This window comes from Bubalus kerabau, chromosome 10, assembly GCF_029407905.1.
Source record: "Bubalus kerabau isolate K-KA32 ecotype Philippines breed swamp buffalo chromosome 10, PCC_UOA_SB_1v2, whole genome shotgun sequence".
NCBI classification, from domain to species: Eukaryota; Metazoa; Chordata; class Mammalia; order Artiodactyla; family Bovidae; genus Bubalus; species Bubalus kerabau.
This window is the reverse complement of record NC_073633.1, coordinates 5545089-5563357: the sequence shown is the minus strand read 5'-3', so window position 1 is coordinate 5563357 and position 18269 is coordinate 5545089. Positions and strand designations below refer to the sequence as shown.

The following is an 18269-nucleotide window of genomic DNA, read 5'->3' as shown; positions in this document are numbered from 1 at the left end:
GTTAGTTTTATTATTGCTTTATTCCCCAATTGGATGACCCACCACCTAGAGTAATGTAAGTAAAAACAACAGTAAACAAGTGGAACCTGAGTAAACTTAAAAGCTTTTGCACAGCAAAGGAAACTATAAGCAAGGTGAAAAGACAAGCCTCAGAATGGGAGAAAATAATAGCAACTGAAACAACTGACAAAGGATCAATTTCCAAGATATACAAGGAACTCATACAACTCAATGCCAGAAAAACAAACAACCCAATCAGAAAGCGAAAAAAAGACCTAAACAGGCATTTCTCCAAAGAAGACATACAGATGGCTAGCAAACACATGAAAAGATGCTCAACATCACTCATTATTAGAGAAATGTAAATCAAAACTACAATGAGATATCACCTCACACCAGTAAGAATGGCCCTCATCAAAAAGTCTACAAAAAATAAATGCTGGAGAGGGTGTGGAGAAAAGGGAATGCTCTTGCACAGTTGGTGGGAATGTAAATTGATACAGCCACTATGGAAGATGGTATGGAGATTCCTTATGACCCAGCAATTCCACTCCTACACATATACCCTGAGAAAACCAAAACTGAAAAAGACACATGTATCCCATTGTTTTCTGCAGCACTATTTAAAAAAGATAGAACATGGAAGCAACCTAGATGTCATTCGACAGATGAATGGGTAAAGAAGTTGTGGTATATAAACACAATGGAATATTAGCCATACAAAGGAATGCACTGGGTCAGTCCTAATGAGGGGAATGAACCTAAAACCTATTATACAGAGTGAAGTAAGTCAGAACGAGAAAGATAAATACCATATTCTAACACATATATTGCATGGGAACCTGGAATGTTAGGTCCATGAATCAAGGCAAATTGGAAGCGGTCAAACAGTAGATGGCAAGAGTGAACATCAACATTCTAGGAATCAGTGAACTAAAATGGACTGGAATGGGTGAATTTAACTCAGATGACCGTTATATCTACTACTGTGGGCAGGAATCCCTCAGAAGAAATGGATTAGCCATCATTGTCAACAAAAGAGTCCAAAATGCAGTACTTGGATGCAATCTCAAAAATGACAAAATGATCTCTGTTCGTTTCCAAGGCAAACCATTCAATATCATGGTAATCCAGTCTATGCCCCAACCAGTAACGCTGAAAAGCTGAAGTTGAAAGAATCTATGAAGACCTACAAGAACTTTTAGAACTAACACCCCAAAAAAGATGTCCATTTCATTATAGGGGACTGGAATGCAAAAGCAGGTCAAGAAACACCTGGAGTAACAGGTAAATTTGGCCTTGGAGTACAGGATGAAGCAGGGCAAAAGCTAATAAAGTTCTGCCAAGAGAACGCACTAGTCATAGCAAACACCCTCTTCCAACAGCACAAGAGAAGACTCTATCATGGATATCATCAGATGGTCAACACCAAAATCAGATTGATTATATTCTTTGCAGCCAGAGATGGAGATGCTCTATACAGTCACCAAAAACAAGACTGGGAGCTGACTGTGGCTCAGACCATGAACTCCTTTTTGCGAAATTCAGAGTGAAATTGAAGAAAGTGGGGAAAACCACTAGACCATTCAGTTCAGTTCAGTTGTTCAGTCATGTCTGACTCTTTGCGACCCCATGAACTGCAGCATGCCAGGCCTCCCTGTCCATCACCAACTCCCAGAGTCCACTCAAACTCACGTCCATCGAGTCAGTGATGCCATCCAGCCATCTCATCCTCTGTCAACGCCTTCTCCTCCTGCCCCCAATCCCTCCCAGCATCAGAGTCTTTTCCAATGAGTCAACTCTTCCCATCAGGTGGCCAAAGTATTAGAGTTTCAGCTTCAGCATCAGTCCTTCCAAAGAACACCCAGGACTGATCTCCTTTAGGATGGACTGGTTGGATCTCCTTGCAGTCCAAGGGACTCTCAAGAGTCTTCTCCAACACCACAGTTTAAAAGCATCAATTCTTTGGCACTCAGCTTTCTTCACAGTTCAACTCTCACATCCATACATGACCACTGGAAAAACCATAGCCTTGACTAGACAGACCTTTGTTGGCAAAGTAATGTCTCTGCTTTTGAATATGCTATCTAGGTTGGTCATAACTTTCCTTCCAAGGAGTAAGCATCTTTTAAATTCATGGCTGCAATCACCATCTGCAGTGATTTTGGAGCCCCAAAAAATAAAGTCTGACACTGTTTTCACTGTTTCCCCACCTATTTCCCATGAAGTGATGGGACCAGATGCCATGATCTTCGTTTTCTGAATGTTGAGTTTTAAGCCACCTTTTTCACTCTCCTCTTTTACTTTCATCAAGAGGCTTTTTAGTTCCTCTTCACTTTCTGCCATAAGAGTGGTATCATCTGCATATCTGAAGGTATTGATATTTTTCCTGGCAATCTTGATTTCAGCTTGTGCTTCTTCCAGACCAGCGTTTCTCATGATGTAGTCTGCATATAAGTTAAATAAGCAGCGTGACAATATACAGCCTTGATGTACTCCTTTTCCTATTTGGAACCAGTCTGTTGTTCCATGTCCAGTTCTAACTGTTGCTTCCTGACCTGCATACAGGTTTCTCAAGAGGCAGGTCAGGTGGTCTGGTATTCCCATCTCTTTCAGAATTTTCCACAGTTTATTGTGATCCACACAGTCAAAGGCTTTGTATGACCTAAATCAAATCCCTTATGATTATACAGTGGAAGTGAGAAATAGATTTAAGGGACTAAATCTGATAGAGTGCCTGATGAACTATGGGACGGAGATCTGTGACTTTGTACAGGAGACAGGGAGCAAGACCATCCCCAAGAAAAAGAAATGCAAAAAAGCAAAATGGCTATCTGAGGAGGCCTTACAAATAGCTGTGAAAAGAAGAGAAGCAAAAAGCAAAGGAGTAAAGGAAAGATACACCCATGTGAATGCAGAGTTCCAAAGAATAGCAAGGAGAGATACGAAAGCCTTCCTCAGCAATCAGTGCAAAGAAACAGAGGAAAACAATAGAATGGGAAAGACTAGAGATCTCTTCAAGAAAATTAGAGATACTAAGGGAATATTTCAAGCAAAGATGGGCTCAATAAAGGACAGAAATGGTATGGACCTAACAGAAGCAGAAGATATTCAGAAGAGCTGGCAAGAAGACACAGAAGAACTGTACAAAAAAGATCTTCACAACCCAGATAATCACAGTGTGATCACTCACCTAGAGCCAGACATCCTGGAATGTGAAGTCAACTGGGCCTTAGGAAGCATCACTACAAACAAAGCTAGTGGAGGTAATGGAATTCAAGTTGAGCTATTTCAAATCCTAAAAGATGATGCTGTGAAAGTGCTGCACTCAATATGCCAGCAAATTTAGAAAACTCAGCAGTGGCCACAGGACTGGAAAAGGTCAGTTTTCATTCCAATCCCTAAGAAAGGCAATGCCAAAGAATGCTCAAACTACTGCACAATTGCACTCGTCTCACATACTAATAAAGTAACGCTCAAAATTCTCCAAGCCAGGCTTCAGCAACACGTGAACTGTGAACTTCCAAATGTTAAGCTGGTTTTAGAAAAGGCAGAGGAACCAGAGATCAAATTGCCAACATCTGCTGGTCATCAAAAAAGCAAGAGAGTTCCAGACAACCATCTACTTCTGCTTTATTGACTATGCCAAAGCCTGTGACTTTGTGGTTCACAATAAACTGGGGAAAATTCTAAAAGAGATGGGAATACCTGACCACCTGACCTGCCTCTTGAGAAATTTGTATGCAGGTCTGGAAGCAACAGTTAGAACTGGACATGGAACAACGGACTACTTCCAAATAGGGAAAGGAGTACGTCGAGGCTGTATATTGTCACCCTGCTTATTTAACTTATATGCAGACTACATCATGAGAAACGCTGGGCTGGATGAAGCACTAGCTGGAATCAAAATTGCCGGGAGAAATATCAATAACCTCAGATATGCAGATGACACCACCTTTATGGCAGAAAGTGAAGAACTAAAGAGCTTCTTGATGAAAGTGAAAGAGGAGAGTGAAAAAGTTGGCTTAAAGCTCAACATTCAGAAAACTAAGATCATGGCACCTGGTCCCATCACTTCATGGGAAATAGATGGGGAAACAGTGGAAACAGTGTCAGACTTTATTTTTGGGGGCTCCAAAATCACTGCAGATGGTGACTGCGGCCATGAAATTAAAAGACACTTACTCCTTGGAAGAAAAGCTATGACCAACCTGCTCCATCCATGGGATTTTGTAGGCAAGAGTACTGGAGTGGGTTGCCATTTCCTTCTCCAGAGGATCTTCCCGACCCAGGGATTGATCCGGGTCTTCTGCATTGTAGGCACACACTTTACCGTCTGAGCCACCAGGGAAATCATAACCAACCTAGACAGCATATTCAAAAGCAGAGACATTACTTTGTCACCAAAGGTCCATCTAGTCAAGGCTATGGCTTTTGGTATGTATAGTGGTCATGTATAGATGTGAGAGTTGGACTATAAAGAAGGCTGAACGCCAAAGAATTGATGCTTTTGAACTGTGGTGTTGGAGAAGACTCTTGAGAGTCCCTTGGACTGCAAGGAGATCCAACCATCCATCCTAAAGGAGATCAGTCCTGAATTTTCATTGGAAGGACTGAAGCTGAAACTCCAATCCTTTGGCTGTCTGATACGAACAGCTGACTCATTTGAAAAGACCCCGATGCTGGGAAAGATTGAGGGCAGGAGGAGAAGGGGACGACAGAGGATGAGATTGTTGGATAGCATCACCGACTCAATGGACATGAGTCTGGGTAAACTCCGGGAGTTGATGACAGACAGGGAGACCTGATATGCTGCGTTCAAGGGGTCACAAAAAGTCGGACACGACCGAACAACTGAACTGATCTTAACTGAACACATATATACAGAATCTAGAAAAATGGTACTGAAGATTTTATTTATAGGGCAACAGTGGAGAAACAGACATGGAGAATAGACTTATGGACATGGGGAGAGGGGAGGAGCAGGTGAGATGTATGGAAGGAGTAACATGGAGACTTACATTACCATGTGTAAAATAGACTGCCAATGGGAATTTGCTGTATGGCTCAAGAAACTCAAACAGGAGCTCTGTATCAACCTAGAGGGGTGGGAGTTGCAAAAGGGAGGGGATATATGTATACTTAGGTCTGATTAATTTTGAGGTTTGACAGAAAACAGCAATATTCTGTGAAGCAATTATCCTTCAATAAAAAATAAATTAATTAAAAATATATATATATAAGAAAAAATTGTAGGAAGGAAAAAAAGTCTAAAAAGAAAGTAAAAAAAATGAAGACATTTAGGACAAGTTAAAATAACAAGGACACTCAAAACAGGTCTAAATATACAAAGGAAACAATTAGATTTGAGGGAAACTAAAATAACTTTTAAGAGAGGCAGTATAGGGGGCAGGAATGCAGATCTTCAAAATTCTTAGAGAATTACTTGAGTCTTTAAACTATTTCATATGTAACTCAAACTATTTCTTGTGTAACTTCACGTGTACTCTTACTTGAGTCTTTAAACTTTTTCACTTGTAACTCTTACTAAAACAAATACTTAAAGAGTATGAAGGGAAAGAAGAGAACCCATAATTCGTAAGAGCTGGACTTAAAGCCCCTGCAGCTTGGCAGCCTGGCTCAGTGAGCCCGAGGCACTGCATCCTATGACGTTCATGGGAAGCAGAGCCTCTTCCACAGAAGACATTCGAGGACTCACCATTTAGAGAGAAAGAAGCAACTACTCTATTAAAAGGTGTGAACTTCTTCATTGTCATTTGCCTCTGATGCAAGTCCAGAGTTGACACAGACCCCATTAGGAAAAAGTTCAACTTCCTACTGCCTTTCCTCACACAGCTGTAACGAAAGTGAGTCCTCTGCCAAACACAAGGTGTGGCAGGGCTGATGCCAGACTAATGGACCTGCCAGAGTTATTAACATGACTTCCTCAGCTGATTTCACATCTTCTTTTTCCAAACCTATATAAGAAATGAGTATTTTTTGTCCAGATATAAAGACTCCAGCCCACAACTGTGAATAACTGATGGATTGATAAAATTTGCAATGTTTATGCATCAAACACAGACAAGAGCACATGAAGATAGGATTTTGGCAAAGAGCAATGCTTTGCTAGTTCACAGTATTTCCATCTTTCAGTATTATCAAACACATGTTACAGACATAATTGCTTTGGCTATTTCCAAGGTAATACACAAAATAGTTAGCTATATTGAGTTCTTTCTTCCTGTTTACATAATCTGAGGCAGAGCCAGAGATGTCTAACATTCAAGCATCTGTTCCTATTCATTGTATAGAGGTCCTGAGATCGAGTTTATTCTAGTGGTAGGGAGCAAAACTAAAACAGATGAAAGAAAACACGGCAGTTCAGGAAAAGCCAACGTACCTTCAGCATGTAGTAGAAGGGGAACCAGGACAGGAAGAGGTCAGAGAAGAATTCAACAATGCTGAACACACCATATACTACCCAGTAGGTCAGCCACTGGGTATCATCTTCTTTGTTGGGGCTTTCTATGGCTTTAATTCTGAAAGGCAATACAAAAGCAAGTGTATTATGTAGTAAGATCTCAATGAGACAATTTTGATCATTATACTTTCACGCTGCCCTCTAATACCAACTGAAAAACTCAGGCAATATATGTACCATGACAGTAGATGCGTGAATTCAACATGAAAACAGACAGCAAAGTAGAAATATCAAGACAAGCTATTATAACCACTTGTTACCAGTCCTCTGGTCACCAGAGATGCCAGCACCAGCTGTCCCATGAGTCTCCACCTTGCCTGAGCCTCCACCACAGCTCCAGGAAATAGCACTAATGACTGGAAACTAGAGTGATCCCCATTTTCAAGTGGGGTCCTGCCGCTAGGGACGTATTAAGAATTCACTCATGTACTTCAGTTCTTATGCACTTTAACTGAAGTACATCATGAGTGAGTAGGCATTTCGATAGACAATATCTTGGGAAACACAGTTCCAGAACGCTTTCCAGAGTTCATAACATACTTCGTAACAAACAGGTGAAAACTAACATTGGTTCTGACTGTCATCACGTGATCCTCAGGCGGTGAACTTTCCTCCCCTCATCAGTTAACACTAGGACCTTCTCAGTATCAACTACCTTCTTAAACAAAATTCATTATGTAAATAAATAGAACTAAATTTAGAATAACCTTCTTTTAGTTCTGAATCAGAGGAATTTCTTCTAGTCCTAAAAATCCCTTCATTCTAAGACCCGATTCCATAATTTTTTATCCTATCCTGACATGTCTGGATACTTATAACTGAGCTGGACTGCATCAGTAAACTAGAAGAAATATGAATCTTGTTTAGCTTATGCAATGAGTTAACTACTGAAAATACATTGGCTACTTGGTAACAGGGGTTCGCCAAAGAAACAGTCTGATGAATCATGCTGAATCATCCCCTAAGAAAGCCTCTGAATTAATCAGAAGCAGCCATGGGTGTATGTGTGCCTGCCTACATGTGTGTTTTAAGAAAATGACCAAGTGGGGGAAAATTATAGCTGACTGCAATGACTGCTAATGACATGGGGAAAAGGCGAGGAGAGGACGATGAAGTGAACGTGTTTTGAACATCAAGAGTAAATACAGAATCACAAAATAAATTGAAGAGAGCTAATTATAAAATAATGGCTTGTCACATGTAGACTGTGTCTGTGTTTTAGCTTTCCTCAGGTAGAAACTAGCTGATGTAATAGGAAGTCAAAGGAAAAAGTAGGCAAGCATGTGAACCAAAGAGCTAACAAATGTACATCCGTTACATGGGAGGTTTTTTAATTCCTGCTATGCTTTAAAGCTCATCATTCAGAAAACGAAGATCATGGCATCTGGTACCACCACTTTATGGGAAATAGATGGGGAAACAGTGGAAATAGTGTCAGACTTTATTTTTCTGGGCTCCAAAATCACTACAGATGGTGATTGCAGCCATGTAATTGAAAGATGCTTGCTTCTTGGAAGAAAAGTTATGAACACCCTAGACAACATATTAAAAAGCAAAAACATTACTTTGCCAACAAAGGTCCATCTAATCAAGACTATGGTTTTTCCAGTGGTCATGTATGGATGTGAGAGTTGGACTATAAAGAAAGCTGAGCACCAAAGAATTGATGATTTTGAACTGTGGTGTTGAAGACTCTTGAGAGTCCCCTGGACTCCAAGGATATCCAACCAGTCCATCCTAAAAGAAATCAATCCTGAATATTCATTGGAAAGACTGATGCTGAAACTCCAATACTTTGGCCACCTGATGCGAAGAACTGACTCATTGGAAAAGACCCTGATGCTGGGAAAGATTGAAGGCAGGAGGAGAAGGGGATGACAGAGGATGAGATAGTTGGATGGGACCAACTCAATGGACATGAGTTTGAATAAACTCCGGCTGTTGGTGATGGACAGGGAGGCCTGGTGTGCTGCTGTCCATGGGATGGCGAAGAGTCAGACACAATTGCGCAACCAAACTAAACTGAACTGAATTTCCTACTATAAAAAGAAAACTAGTAAAAGATGATTAATTTCATTGAATTATGAAATAGCCAGGCTTTCCCCTTCATTTCTTCCCAATGCTCATCTGTCTTTACATTATTTTACTATTCTTGGCTTATAGCCTTGTATCCTGGTGTTACCACTTACTAGATACGTGACCTTGGGCTAGTTTTTCTGGGCCTTAGTGAGCTCATCTGTCAAGTAGGGATGATAAGCCTCACTGTGTTGCTATGAAGATTAACTTAGTTAATACATGTTAAGCACTTAAACAGGGTAAGCACTCAGAAATATTGCTTTATTAGGTAGTAATTATAATATGGTGATAATTTATTATTATCATAGGAGGCAAAGGATTAAAAAGAAAGAAAGCAATAAGAACACTCCAGTCCTTCTGGCTAAGCAGAGCATAAAGGATTAATAGCATTGTTAATTCAGGAAAGAGGAGATTAGAGAATTACTCAGGGATTTTAATTGTACTTCACTCTCCAAATCCAAAAGGCTACAGAAAGTACAGGGTTGGGTGAAATCCAAAAATCCTATTTGCAGGTCAATGTAATAAACCTGGACGCTGCTTAAAGCATTTTTCAGGTCTACATGGAGACTGGCCGAAAGTCTTGACACTGGTATTGGACTGGCACGGACAGAGATGCAGCCACCGGCCCGCCCTCATCCGGACCACGCAGCCCTGGTGCCTGCGCTGGCTGCCTCCACCTTGTTGAATCGTCTGTGGCTTTGCTGCTGCTTCTGAAAGTAAGATCAGGAACCAAAACCAGCCAAAGCACAGCATTAAACAGATGTAAAAAAACCAAAGTTCGAGTAGATACGGTCTATCAGCATTTTCTCCCTCCAAATTAAGACTCTCCCTCCAAATACTTACATTCAGAGAATCTAAGTATTCTGTGACCCACAGACATGAGTAAACTGTAAATTCCCTAAGTACTTCATTAGAAAGAAATCATGTAAACTAAAGACAGTTGATGTGAAATTGAAAGTCACTCAGTTGTGCCCAACTCTTTGAGACCGCATGGACTGTAGCCCACCAGGCTCCTCTGTCCATGGAATTCTCCAGGCAAGAATACTGGAGTGGGTTGCCATGCCCTTCTCCCGGGGATGTTCCCAACCCAGGGGTCGAACCCAGGTCTCCCACACTGCAGGCAGATTCTTCACCGTTTGAGCTATCCAGGTAGCCCCTGCAAGTTAAGCATTTTTTACACTATAATAACTTTTTCAGACTCAAAGTTTATTCCTGGTTAATGAGTATTTCAATACATTCAAGTCATTAAGTTAAAAATGTCCATTTTCTACAATAGTATGGAGTATAAGCTGTGTGTACATTATATTTAGTATTATATATGCATATGTCTACAATGAAGGGGAAGCATAATATAGATGATAAATGCAAAAAGCCAGTTAAGCCATTTTGCAATTATTTATTCCTATGTTCTATATTTTAAATGAGCTACTTTAAAAGTAACTTCTAAGAGGGAATAAGACTGTCTGGCTTAATCTTCTTTGTTGTAATTTTTCTTAAGATAAAAAGGCAATGAAAAAATACATAAGATTCTTTACCATCAGTACAAACCAAACCAAACCAAACCAGCATTACTTTTCTCCACTCAATTCTTGGTGGTAAAATGGCCAGAGAGGCCCTGTCTAGGTAATCCACCATGACTACCAGTGACAGACCTGTTCAAATGCATGCATATGCGGAGCACTGACCATGCATGACGCTGTACTGAGCTCTGGGGCCAAAACAGTGACGCTCCAGGGCCGAAAATCAAAAACAGTCAAGTGATACTTCCATTCTTAAGTAAGCAGCACAGGTGTGCTTGGGGAACGGTCCACTGAATGAGTTAAGACAAACTAGAAACGTCACTGGAAGCAAAACAAAGTAAAAAATAGATTTAATATTTAAAAACTGTTAGTAAAAATTATGCCCAGTGCTTAGGAACAAGTATACTACTGTACCAAAACAGAAGACAATCACTAGCCATAACACATATTCATAACTTGGAAAAACAAAACCTTATTGTACCTTATTGCTCCTTAAACAATGATGTCTTAAGCTGCTGATATCTAAGTACAGGAAAAAATAACACAAGGAACAAAAAACAATCAGTAGCAAAAATAAGTTAAAATATGACTTGAGAGGTTTTTCCTTAATCATTTAAGTTCAATGACATGAGTAAGAGAACCATGACTATGATTAAGTAAGTTTTCCCCTGTATGTTAATTAAAAGTTCAGTTCAGTTCAGTTCAGTCGCTCAGTCGTATCCGACTCTTTGTGACCCCATGAACTGCAGTACACCAGGCCTTCCTGTCCATCACCAAATCCCGGAGTTTACTCAAACTCATGTCCATTGAGTTGGTGATGCCATCCATCCATCTCATCCTCTGTCATCCCCTCCTCCTCCTGCCCCCAATCCCTCCCAGCATCACGGTCTTTTCTAATGAGTCAACTCTTAGCATGAGGTGGCCAAAGTACTGGAGTTTCAGGCTCAGCATCAGTCCTTCCAATGAACACCCAGGGCTGATCTCCTTTAGGATGGACTGGTTGGATCTCCTTGCAGTCCAAGGGACTCTCAAGAGTCATCTCCAACACCACAGTTCAAAGCATCAATTCCTTGGTGCTCAGCTTTCTTCACAGTCCAACTCTCACATCCATACGTGACCACTGGAAAAACCATAGCCTTGACTAGATGGACCTTTGTTGGCAAAGTAATGTCTCTGCTTTTGAATATGCTGTCTAGGTTGGTCATATCTTTCCTTCCAAGGAGTAAGTGTCTTTTAATTTCTTGGCTGCAGTCACCATCTGCAGTGATTTTGGAGCCCCCCAAAATAAAGTCTGACACTGTTTCCCCATCTATTTCCCAAGAAGTGATGGGACCAGATGCCATGATCTTCATTTTCTGAATGTTGAGCATTAAGCCAACTTTTTCACTCTCCTCTTTGACTTTCATTATGAGGCTTTTTAGTTCCTCTTCACTTTCTGCCATAAGGGTGGTTAATTAAAAGTAACCACCCTTAATTAAGAAGTTCCTAAAATGTTGATTCTGTTAGTGTTTAACTTAAATTATCCCCTCCTTTTACATAGAGAAAATTGAATATTATAAAAGTTAATTTATTTGCCCAAGGTTAATTCAGCTAGTAATTATCAGGTGCATTATATATGCTTCTGATCACTCACACGAAAGAAACCTGTGTACACACTACCCAGACTCTATGTGGTTCACATGTAACTTAGTCACTATAGTTCACACTAGCCAAATGATGTAAAATTAAGTATTAATATTAAATGTCTTCAGAGCACTGGCTTTACTACTGAAACTAGTTGTGCTCATCAATAGGATTTTAATTTTAATAAGTTGATTATATTTCCAGACTGACAGGACATCAAAAAAAAAAAAAAACCATTCGTGAAAAAGGCCTATAACAATAAAAAGCTTTGAGATGTGCTGTTTGTAAGGAACAGGAAGGAATCTACTTCTGGTCCATTTGCTTTGTTCTATTTCAAATGTGGTAAGTTACATTTAAAAACAAATATTCCAGAGTTTAAGGTGTATTATTTGAAGCATGAATATGAAGAATATGGACCAGAATGTTAATATCCTTTCCGATACAGCAGACACGCACTATGACCACTATGCACAGCAGTGCTTCTGGCACTCCTATGCCAGAATTTATCAGAGAATGTGAAGTAGGAATTCCTGACAGCTCAAAATGTTTTTCCTATTTCCTATTACCTCTGTTTAGGAGTCTGTCATTTCAAATATTATTTCACACATACAAATTAGAAGGAAAAAAACACACATTTTAAGACATGAACAGTATTTATTTCCATGCCAGTAAAGAAGAGATTAAATTACATGCCAGTAAATTAGGGATACCAAGGGAACATTTCATGCAAAGATGGGCTCAATAAAGGACAGAAATGGTATGGACCTAACAGAAGCAGAAGATATTAAGAAGTGGCAAGAAGACACAGAAGAACTGTACAAAAAAGATCTTCACAACCAACATAATCACGATGGTGTGATCACTTACCTAGAGCCAGACATCCTGGAATGCCAAGTCAAATGGGCCTTGGAAAGCATCACTATGAACAAAGCTAGTGGAGGTGATGGAATCCTAGTTGAACTATTTCAAATCCTGAAAGATGATGCTGTGAAAGTGCTGCACTCAATATGCCAGCAAATTTGGAAAACTCAGCAGTGGCCACAGGACTGGAAAAGGTCAGTTTTCATTCCAATCCCAAAGAAAGGCAATGCCAAAGAATGCTCAAACTATGGCACAATTGCACTCATCTCACACGCTAGTAAAGGAATGCTCAAAATTCTCCAAGCCAGGCTTCAGCAATACGTGAACCGTGAACTTCCTGATGTTCAAGCTGGTTTTAGAAAAGGCAGAGGAACCAGAAATCAAATTGCCAACATCCACTGAATCATCAAAAAAACAAAAGAGTTCCAGAAAACCATCTACTTCTGCGTTATTGACTATGCCAAAGCCTTTGACTGTGTGGATAACAATAAACTGTGGAAAATTCTGAAAGAGATGGGAATACCAGACCACCTGACCTGCCTCTTGAGAAACCTGTATGCAGGTCAGGAAGCAACAGTTAGAACTGGACATGGAACAACAGACTGGTTCCAAATAGGGAAAGGAGTTCGTCAAGGCTGTATATTGTCACCCTGCTTATTTAACTTCTATGCTGAGTACATCATGAGAAATGCTAGGCTGGAAGAAGCACAAGCTGGAATCAAGACTGCTGGGAGAAATATCAATAATCTCAGATATGCAGATGACACTACCTTTATGGCAGAAAGTGAAGAACTAAAGAGCTTCTTGATGAAAGTGAAAGAGGAGAGTGAAAAAGTTGGCTTAATGCTCAACATTCAGAAAACGAAGATCATGGCATCTGGTCCCATCACTTCATGGCAAATAGATGGGGAAAGAGTGGAAACAGTGTCAGACTTTATTTTGGGGGGCTCCAAAATCACTGCAGATGGTGATTGCAGCCATGAAACTAAAAGACGCTGACTCCTTGGAAGGAAAGTTATGACCAACCCAGATAGCATATTGAAAAGCAGAGACATTACTCTGCCAACAAAGGTCCATCTAGTCAAGGCTATGGTTTTTCCAGTGGTCACGTATGGATGTGAGAGTTGGACTGTGAAGAAGGCTGAGCACCGAAGAATTGATGCTTTTGAACTGTGGTGTTGGAGAAGACTCTTGAGAGTCCCTTGGACTGCAAGGAGATCCAACCAGTCCATTCTAAAGGAGATCAGTCCTGGGATTTCTTTGGAAGGAATGATGCTGAAGCTGAAACTCCAGTACTTTGGCCACCTCATGTGAAGGGTTGACTCATTGGAAAAGACTCTGATGCTGGGAGGGATTGGGGGCAGGAGGAGAAGGGGACGACAGAGGATGAGATGGCTGGATGGCATCACTGACTCGATGGAAGTGAGTTTGAGTGGACTTGGGAGTTGGTGATGGACAGGGAGGCCTGGCATGCTGCGATTCATGGGGTCACAAAGAGTCGGACATGACTGAGCAACTGAACTGAACTGAAGTGAACTGAAAGAAGAGATTTTTGTTCATGGAAATAAAGATCAGAAACTATGGACACTCAGAAAAGTACTTGTTGTTTTGCTGCCGAGTAGGTGTACTTTCAAAACAAGAGAGAACACCAACAGAGAAAGAGATAAACAAAGAAAAAACTAAACAAGTAAAGAAGTAAAGGAGCAATTTGCTTCTTTACTGTTTGTGTCGTACCCAATCCTCCTCCCTACCCCAAAGAAGGATACAATCACTACAGTAAATCTGCTTCTTAAATATGTAGAAACTGTCTTCTAAGATGACTATACAAGAACAACGAAAAAATATACCATGTTCCTTTAATTTTTAATAGTGTTCCCCTATAGTACAAAATGACCGACTTAATGAACTACTTAATATAATATAAGCTAAATTTGCAGGCAAATGTATATCAAGATGACTCTATAAAACAACTCTAATGGAAGTTGAAATACAAAAAAGCCAAAAGCAGTCTTTTAGTGGTCAAATATTTTGGTGTTTAATTATGGTGATCATATCTGCCAACTGTTTGCTTTTTTTTAAATGCAAAATGGAAGTGTCAGTAATGGCTGAATATAAAGCATAAGGAATGTTGGCAGTGGGCAGGCCAGGGGAGTCAGATACCCTTTCCCTACACCTGACTTTGCCTCAACAGACTTGTGAACTAAGTCGTAAAACCTGATTTTGTCACTTTAGTCTCCAAATATGTTAAAGGTAGCTACAGTTCCAGCAGCTTGATCTCTAAGACCTCTTCTGGCTGCTGCTGCTGCTGCTGCTAAGTCGCTTCAGTCGTGTCCGACTCTGTGTGACCCCAGAGATGGCAGCCCACCAGGCTCCCCTGTCCCTGGGATTCTCCAGGCAAGAACACTGGAGTGGGTTGCCATTTCCTTCTCCAATGCATGAAAGTGAAAAGTGAAAGTGAAGTCGCTCAGTCGTGTCCGACTCCTAGCAACCCCATGGACCACATTTTATAATTCCAAACAGAAAGCATTAGACTATTCACTAGGCAATATTAAAAGATGAATGCCCGAAGCAATAAAACAGCAGATGCAAACAACCAGGTCCTACTATATGGCACAGGGAATTATATTCAGTATTTTGTAATAATCCATAATGGAAAAAATATATATATGTAAAACTGAATCACCTTCTGTACACTAGAAGCTAACATAGCAATGTAAACCAACTATACTTCAATAAACAAACAGAAAACACCAGCAGATGCAGATTCTACTGGGACAACCCTCTGCTGATAAAACTGATGGCTCTGTAAATATAATATCTATGTCAGGTATGTACTGGAAAATTTAACTTACACTCATGCACCCTTACAACCTCTGCAGGAACAACCTGAACTGACCTTCCCCAGATGAAAGAGGGCCACATCAAGATGCAGAGAGCAATCTAGAGTTACCTCTGCCATGTAAGTGATCCCTTCACTAGGTCACCTGGCCACACCAGCAGAAGTTGTAGGATATATATAGTGGCCTTGTGAGAGGGACAGATGGCAGCCCCACTCCCAAGAACCAGGAAGTGCTAGTATGAAGTCAACGTAGGTTTCTGCAGCCCCTGCTTAGATTTCAACTGCTAGAAAAGTAATTTCATTAGCAATTTTTGAAACTATTTTTAAACTTCTGCTATACTGATTTATTCTCAAAACTTGGTAATATTATTGATAGGCATTAAATATCTTAAAAGTGTCCCATAAATATATTTGTTTGATTTTATTTTTTAATATATTTTTTTATCTATTTGGCTGTCCTGGCTCTTAGTGTGGCATGGGGAGCTTTGATCTTTAGTTATAGCATGCAGGGTCTTTTAGTCATGGCATGTGGTATCTACTTCCCCGTCTAGGAAATGCATCTGGGCCCCTCGAATTGGGAGTGTGGAGTCTTAGCCTCTGGACCATCAGCAAAGTCTCTATACTTGTTTTAAATACTATTCAAGGATATTAACTTGAAAAATGGAGTCCTCATTCAAAGTCCTAAAAAAAGAAAGCTCTAGGACAGGGGGAAGAGGAAGGCAGCTCGGAAGAACAAATAGATCTTATCTCCAGGGCCTCCATGAAGAGAACAAAAAAACAGTTCATTAAAGTTCACAGGGAAAAAAAAAAAAAAAAAAAAAAAAAAAAAAAGAAAAAAAAAAATAAAGTTCACAGGGAACACTCCAGAACAGAGTCTGGAATGAAGTCTCCCTCTACAACTGCTTCAGAGCCCAGAAACTACATTATGAATAAATCACTCAAATCATTCATCTTATTCGCTCCTCAAAACTTTCTTTTCTCTATGACACAGGCGAAAGGAAAAAAGCAAAAACATAACCAAAGTACTGGCTGTAATTATCTACAAAATAGTCACAGGTGCCTATAAGGATAACTTATTAGTGTTACAGTTTTCTCCATAACTCCTTCATCTTAAAATAGTTCAGTAATACTAACCATAATACAAAGTGAAAACAACCAGCAAACAGCTGACAAATGTAAATTTTACGACCTCAGTGGTGCTTAAGGCAACATTTACAGACTGTCAGTTGTATTTTTGGTCCAAGTACCCAGTAGGCCAGAGAAGGAAAGTGTGGGCATGCGCCGCCCTGCCCTGCAGCTCTCCTAACAAGGAACACACAGTTGCAGAGAGAAAACCGGGTGTAATGGGGACATAAGCAGCTGAGTGGAAAATATATCTGCTCCCATGTGCTCATGAATGTAAAAGAAAAAAGATAATTACAAGTTATATAAAAAACACAAGAAAACAAACACATTCCTTACTAATAAGTCTATGAGAGAAACACAAATACACATCCTCCAGCACCATTAGGGAAGCCTAGCTCTGGTTCACAAGACTTGCTCTCGTGAGACGGAAAGTGATTCAGAACTGTCAGTCACACCACGGCGACCTTCCTAAACTCCCCTCTGGGTGGTGAACCTCTGTTCAGGGGTCTGCCACTGCAGACTGTAACTAGCTAGATTTCAACCCTTTTTAGCCTACCTTTCCTCGTGTTATCTGCTGTGTACTGTCTGCTAAAATGCTATAGCTTTCACTTGTGATTGACTGTAGTACAACCCTTGTAGTTATTCTGACTGTATTCCCCTTCACCATCCCCTTTTCCAATCTGACTTCATACAGCTCAATTCAGTTCAGTCCCTCAGTCGTGCCAACTCTTTGTGACCCCATGGACTGCAGCACGCCAGGCCTCCCTGTCCATCAACAACTCCCAGAGTTCACTCAAACTCATGTCCATTGAGTCAATGATGCCATCCAACCATCTCATCCTTTGTCGTCCCCTTCTCCTCCCGCCTTCAATCTTTCCCAGCATCAGGGTCTCTTCAAATGAGTCAGCTCTTCGCATGAGGTGGCCAAAGGATTGGAGTTTCAGTTTCAACACCAGTCCTTCCAATGAATATTCAGGACTGCTCTCCTTTAGGATGGACTGGTTGGATCTCCTTGCAGTCCAAGGGACTCTCAAGAGTCTTCTCCAACACCACAGTTCAAAACCATCAATTCTTCGGTGCTCAGTTTTTTTTATAGTCCAACTCTCACATCCCTACATGACAACTGGAAAAATCATAGCTTCGACTAGACAGACCTTTGTTGGCAAAGTAATGTATTTGCTTTTTAATATGCTGTCTAGGTTGGTCATAATTTTTCTCCCAAGGAGTAAGCATCTTTTAATTTCATGGCTGCAGTCACCATCTGCAGTGATTTTGGAGCCCCCCAAAATAAAGTCTGACACCGTTTACACTGTTTCCCCATCTATTTGCCATGAAGTGATGGGACCAGATGCCATGATCTTTGTTTTCTGAATGTTGAGCGTTAAGCCAACTTTTTCACTCTCCTCTTTCATACTCATCAAGAGGTTCTTTAGTTCTTCTTCACTTTCTACCATAAGGGTGGTATCATCTGCATGTTGGAGGTTATTGATATTTCTCCCGGCAATCTTGATTCCAGCTTGTGCATCATCCAGCCCAGTGTTTCTCATGATGTACTCTTCATTTAAGTTAAATAAGCAGGGTGACAAGATACAGCCTTGACATACTCCTTTCCCTATTTGGAACCAGTCTGTTGTTCCACATCCAGTTCTAACTGTTGCTTCCTGACCTGCATACAGATTTCTCAACAGGCAGGTCAGGTGGTCTGGTATTCCCATCTCTTTCAGAATTTTCCACAGTTTGT

At 40.5% G+C, this 18269-nt stretch overlaps 1 protein-coding gene across 1 annotated transcript in view; it reads right to left on the bottom strand.

Moving 5' to 3' along the window:
- REEP5 (receptor accessory protein 5) overlaps positions 1-18269 on the bottom strand; it is a 41785-nt gene that overhangs the window by 14428 nt on the left and 9088 nt on the right. Inside the window, exon 3 of the mRNA XM_055536488.1 lies at positions 6404-6542. Coding sequence (XP_055392463.1) covers positions 6404-6542 — 139 coding nt within the window. The remainder of the gene's footprint in view (positions 1-6403; positions 6543-18269) is intronic.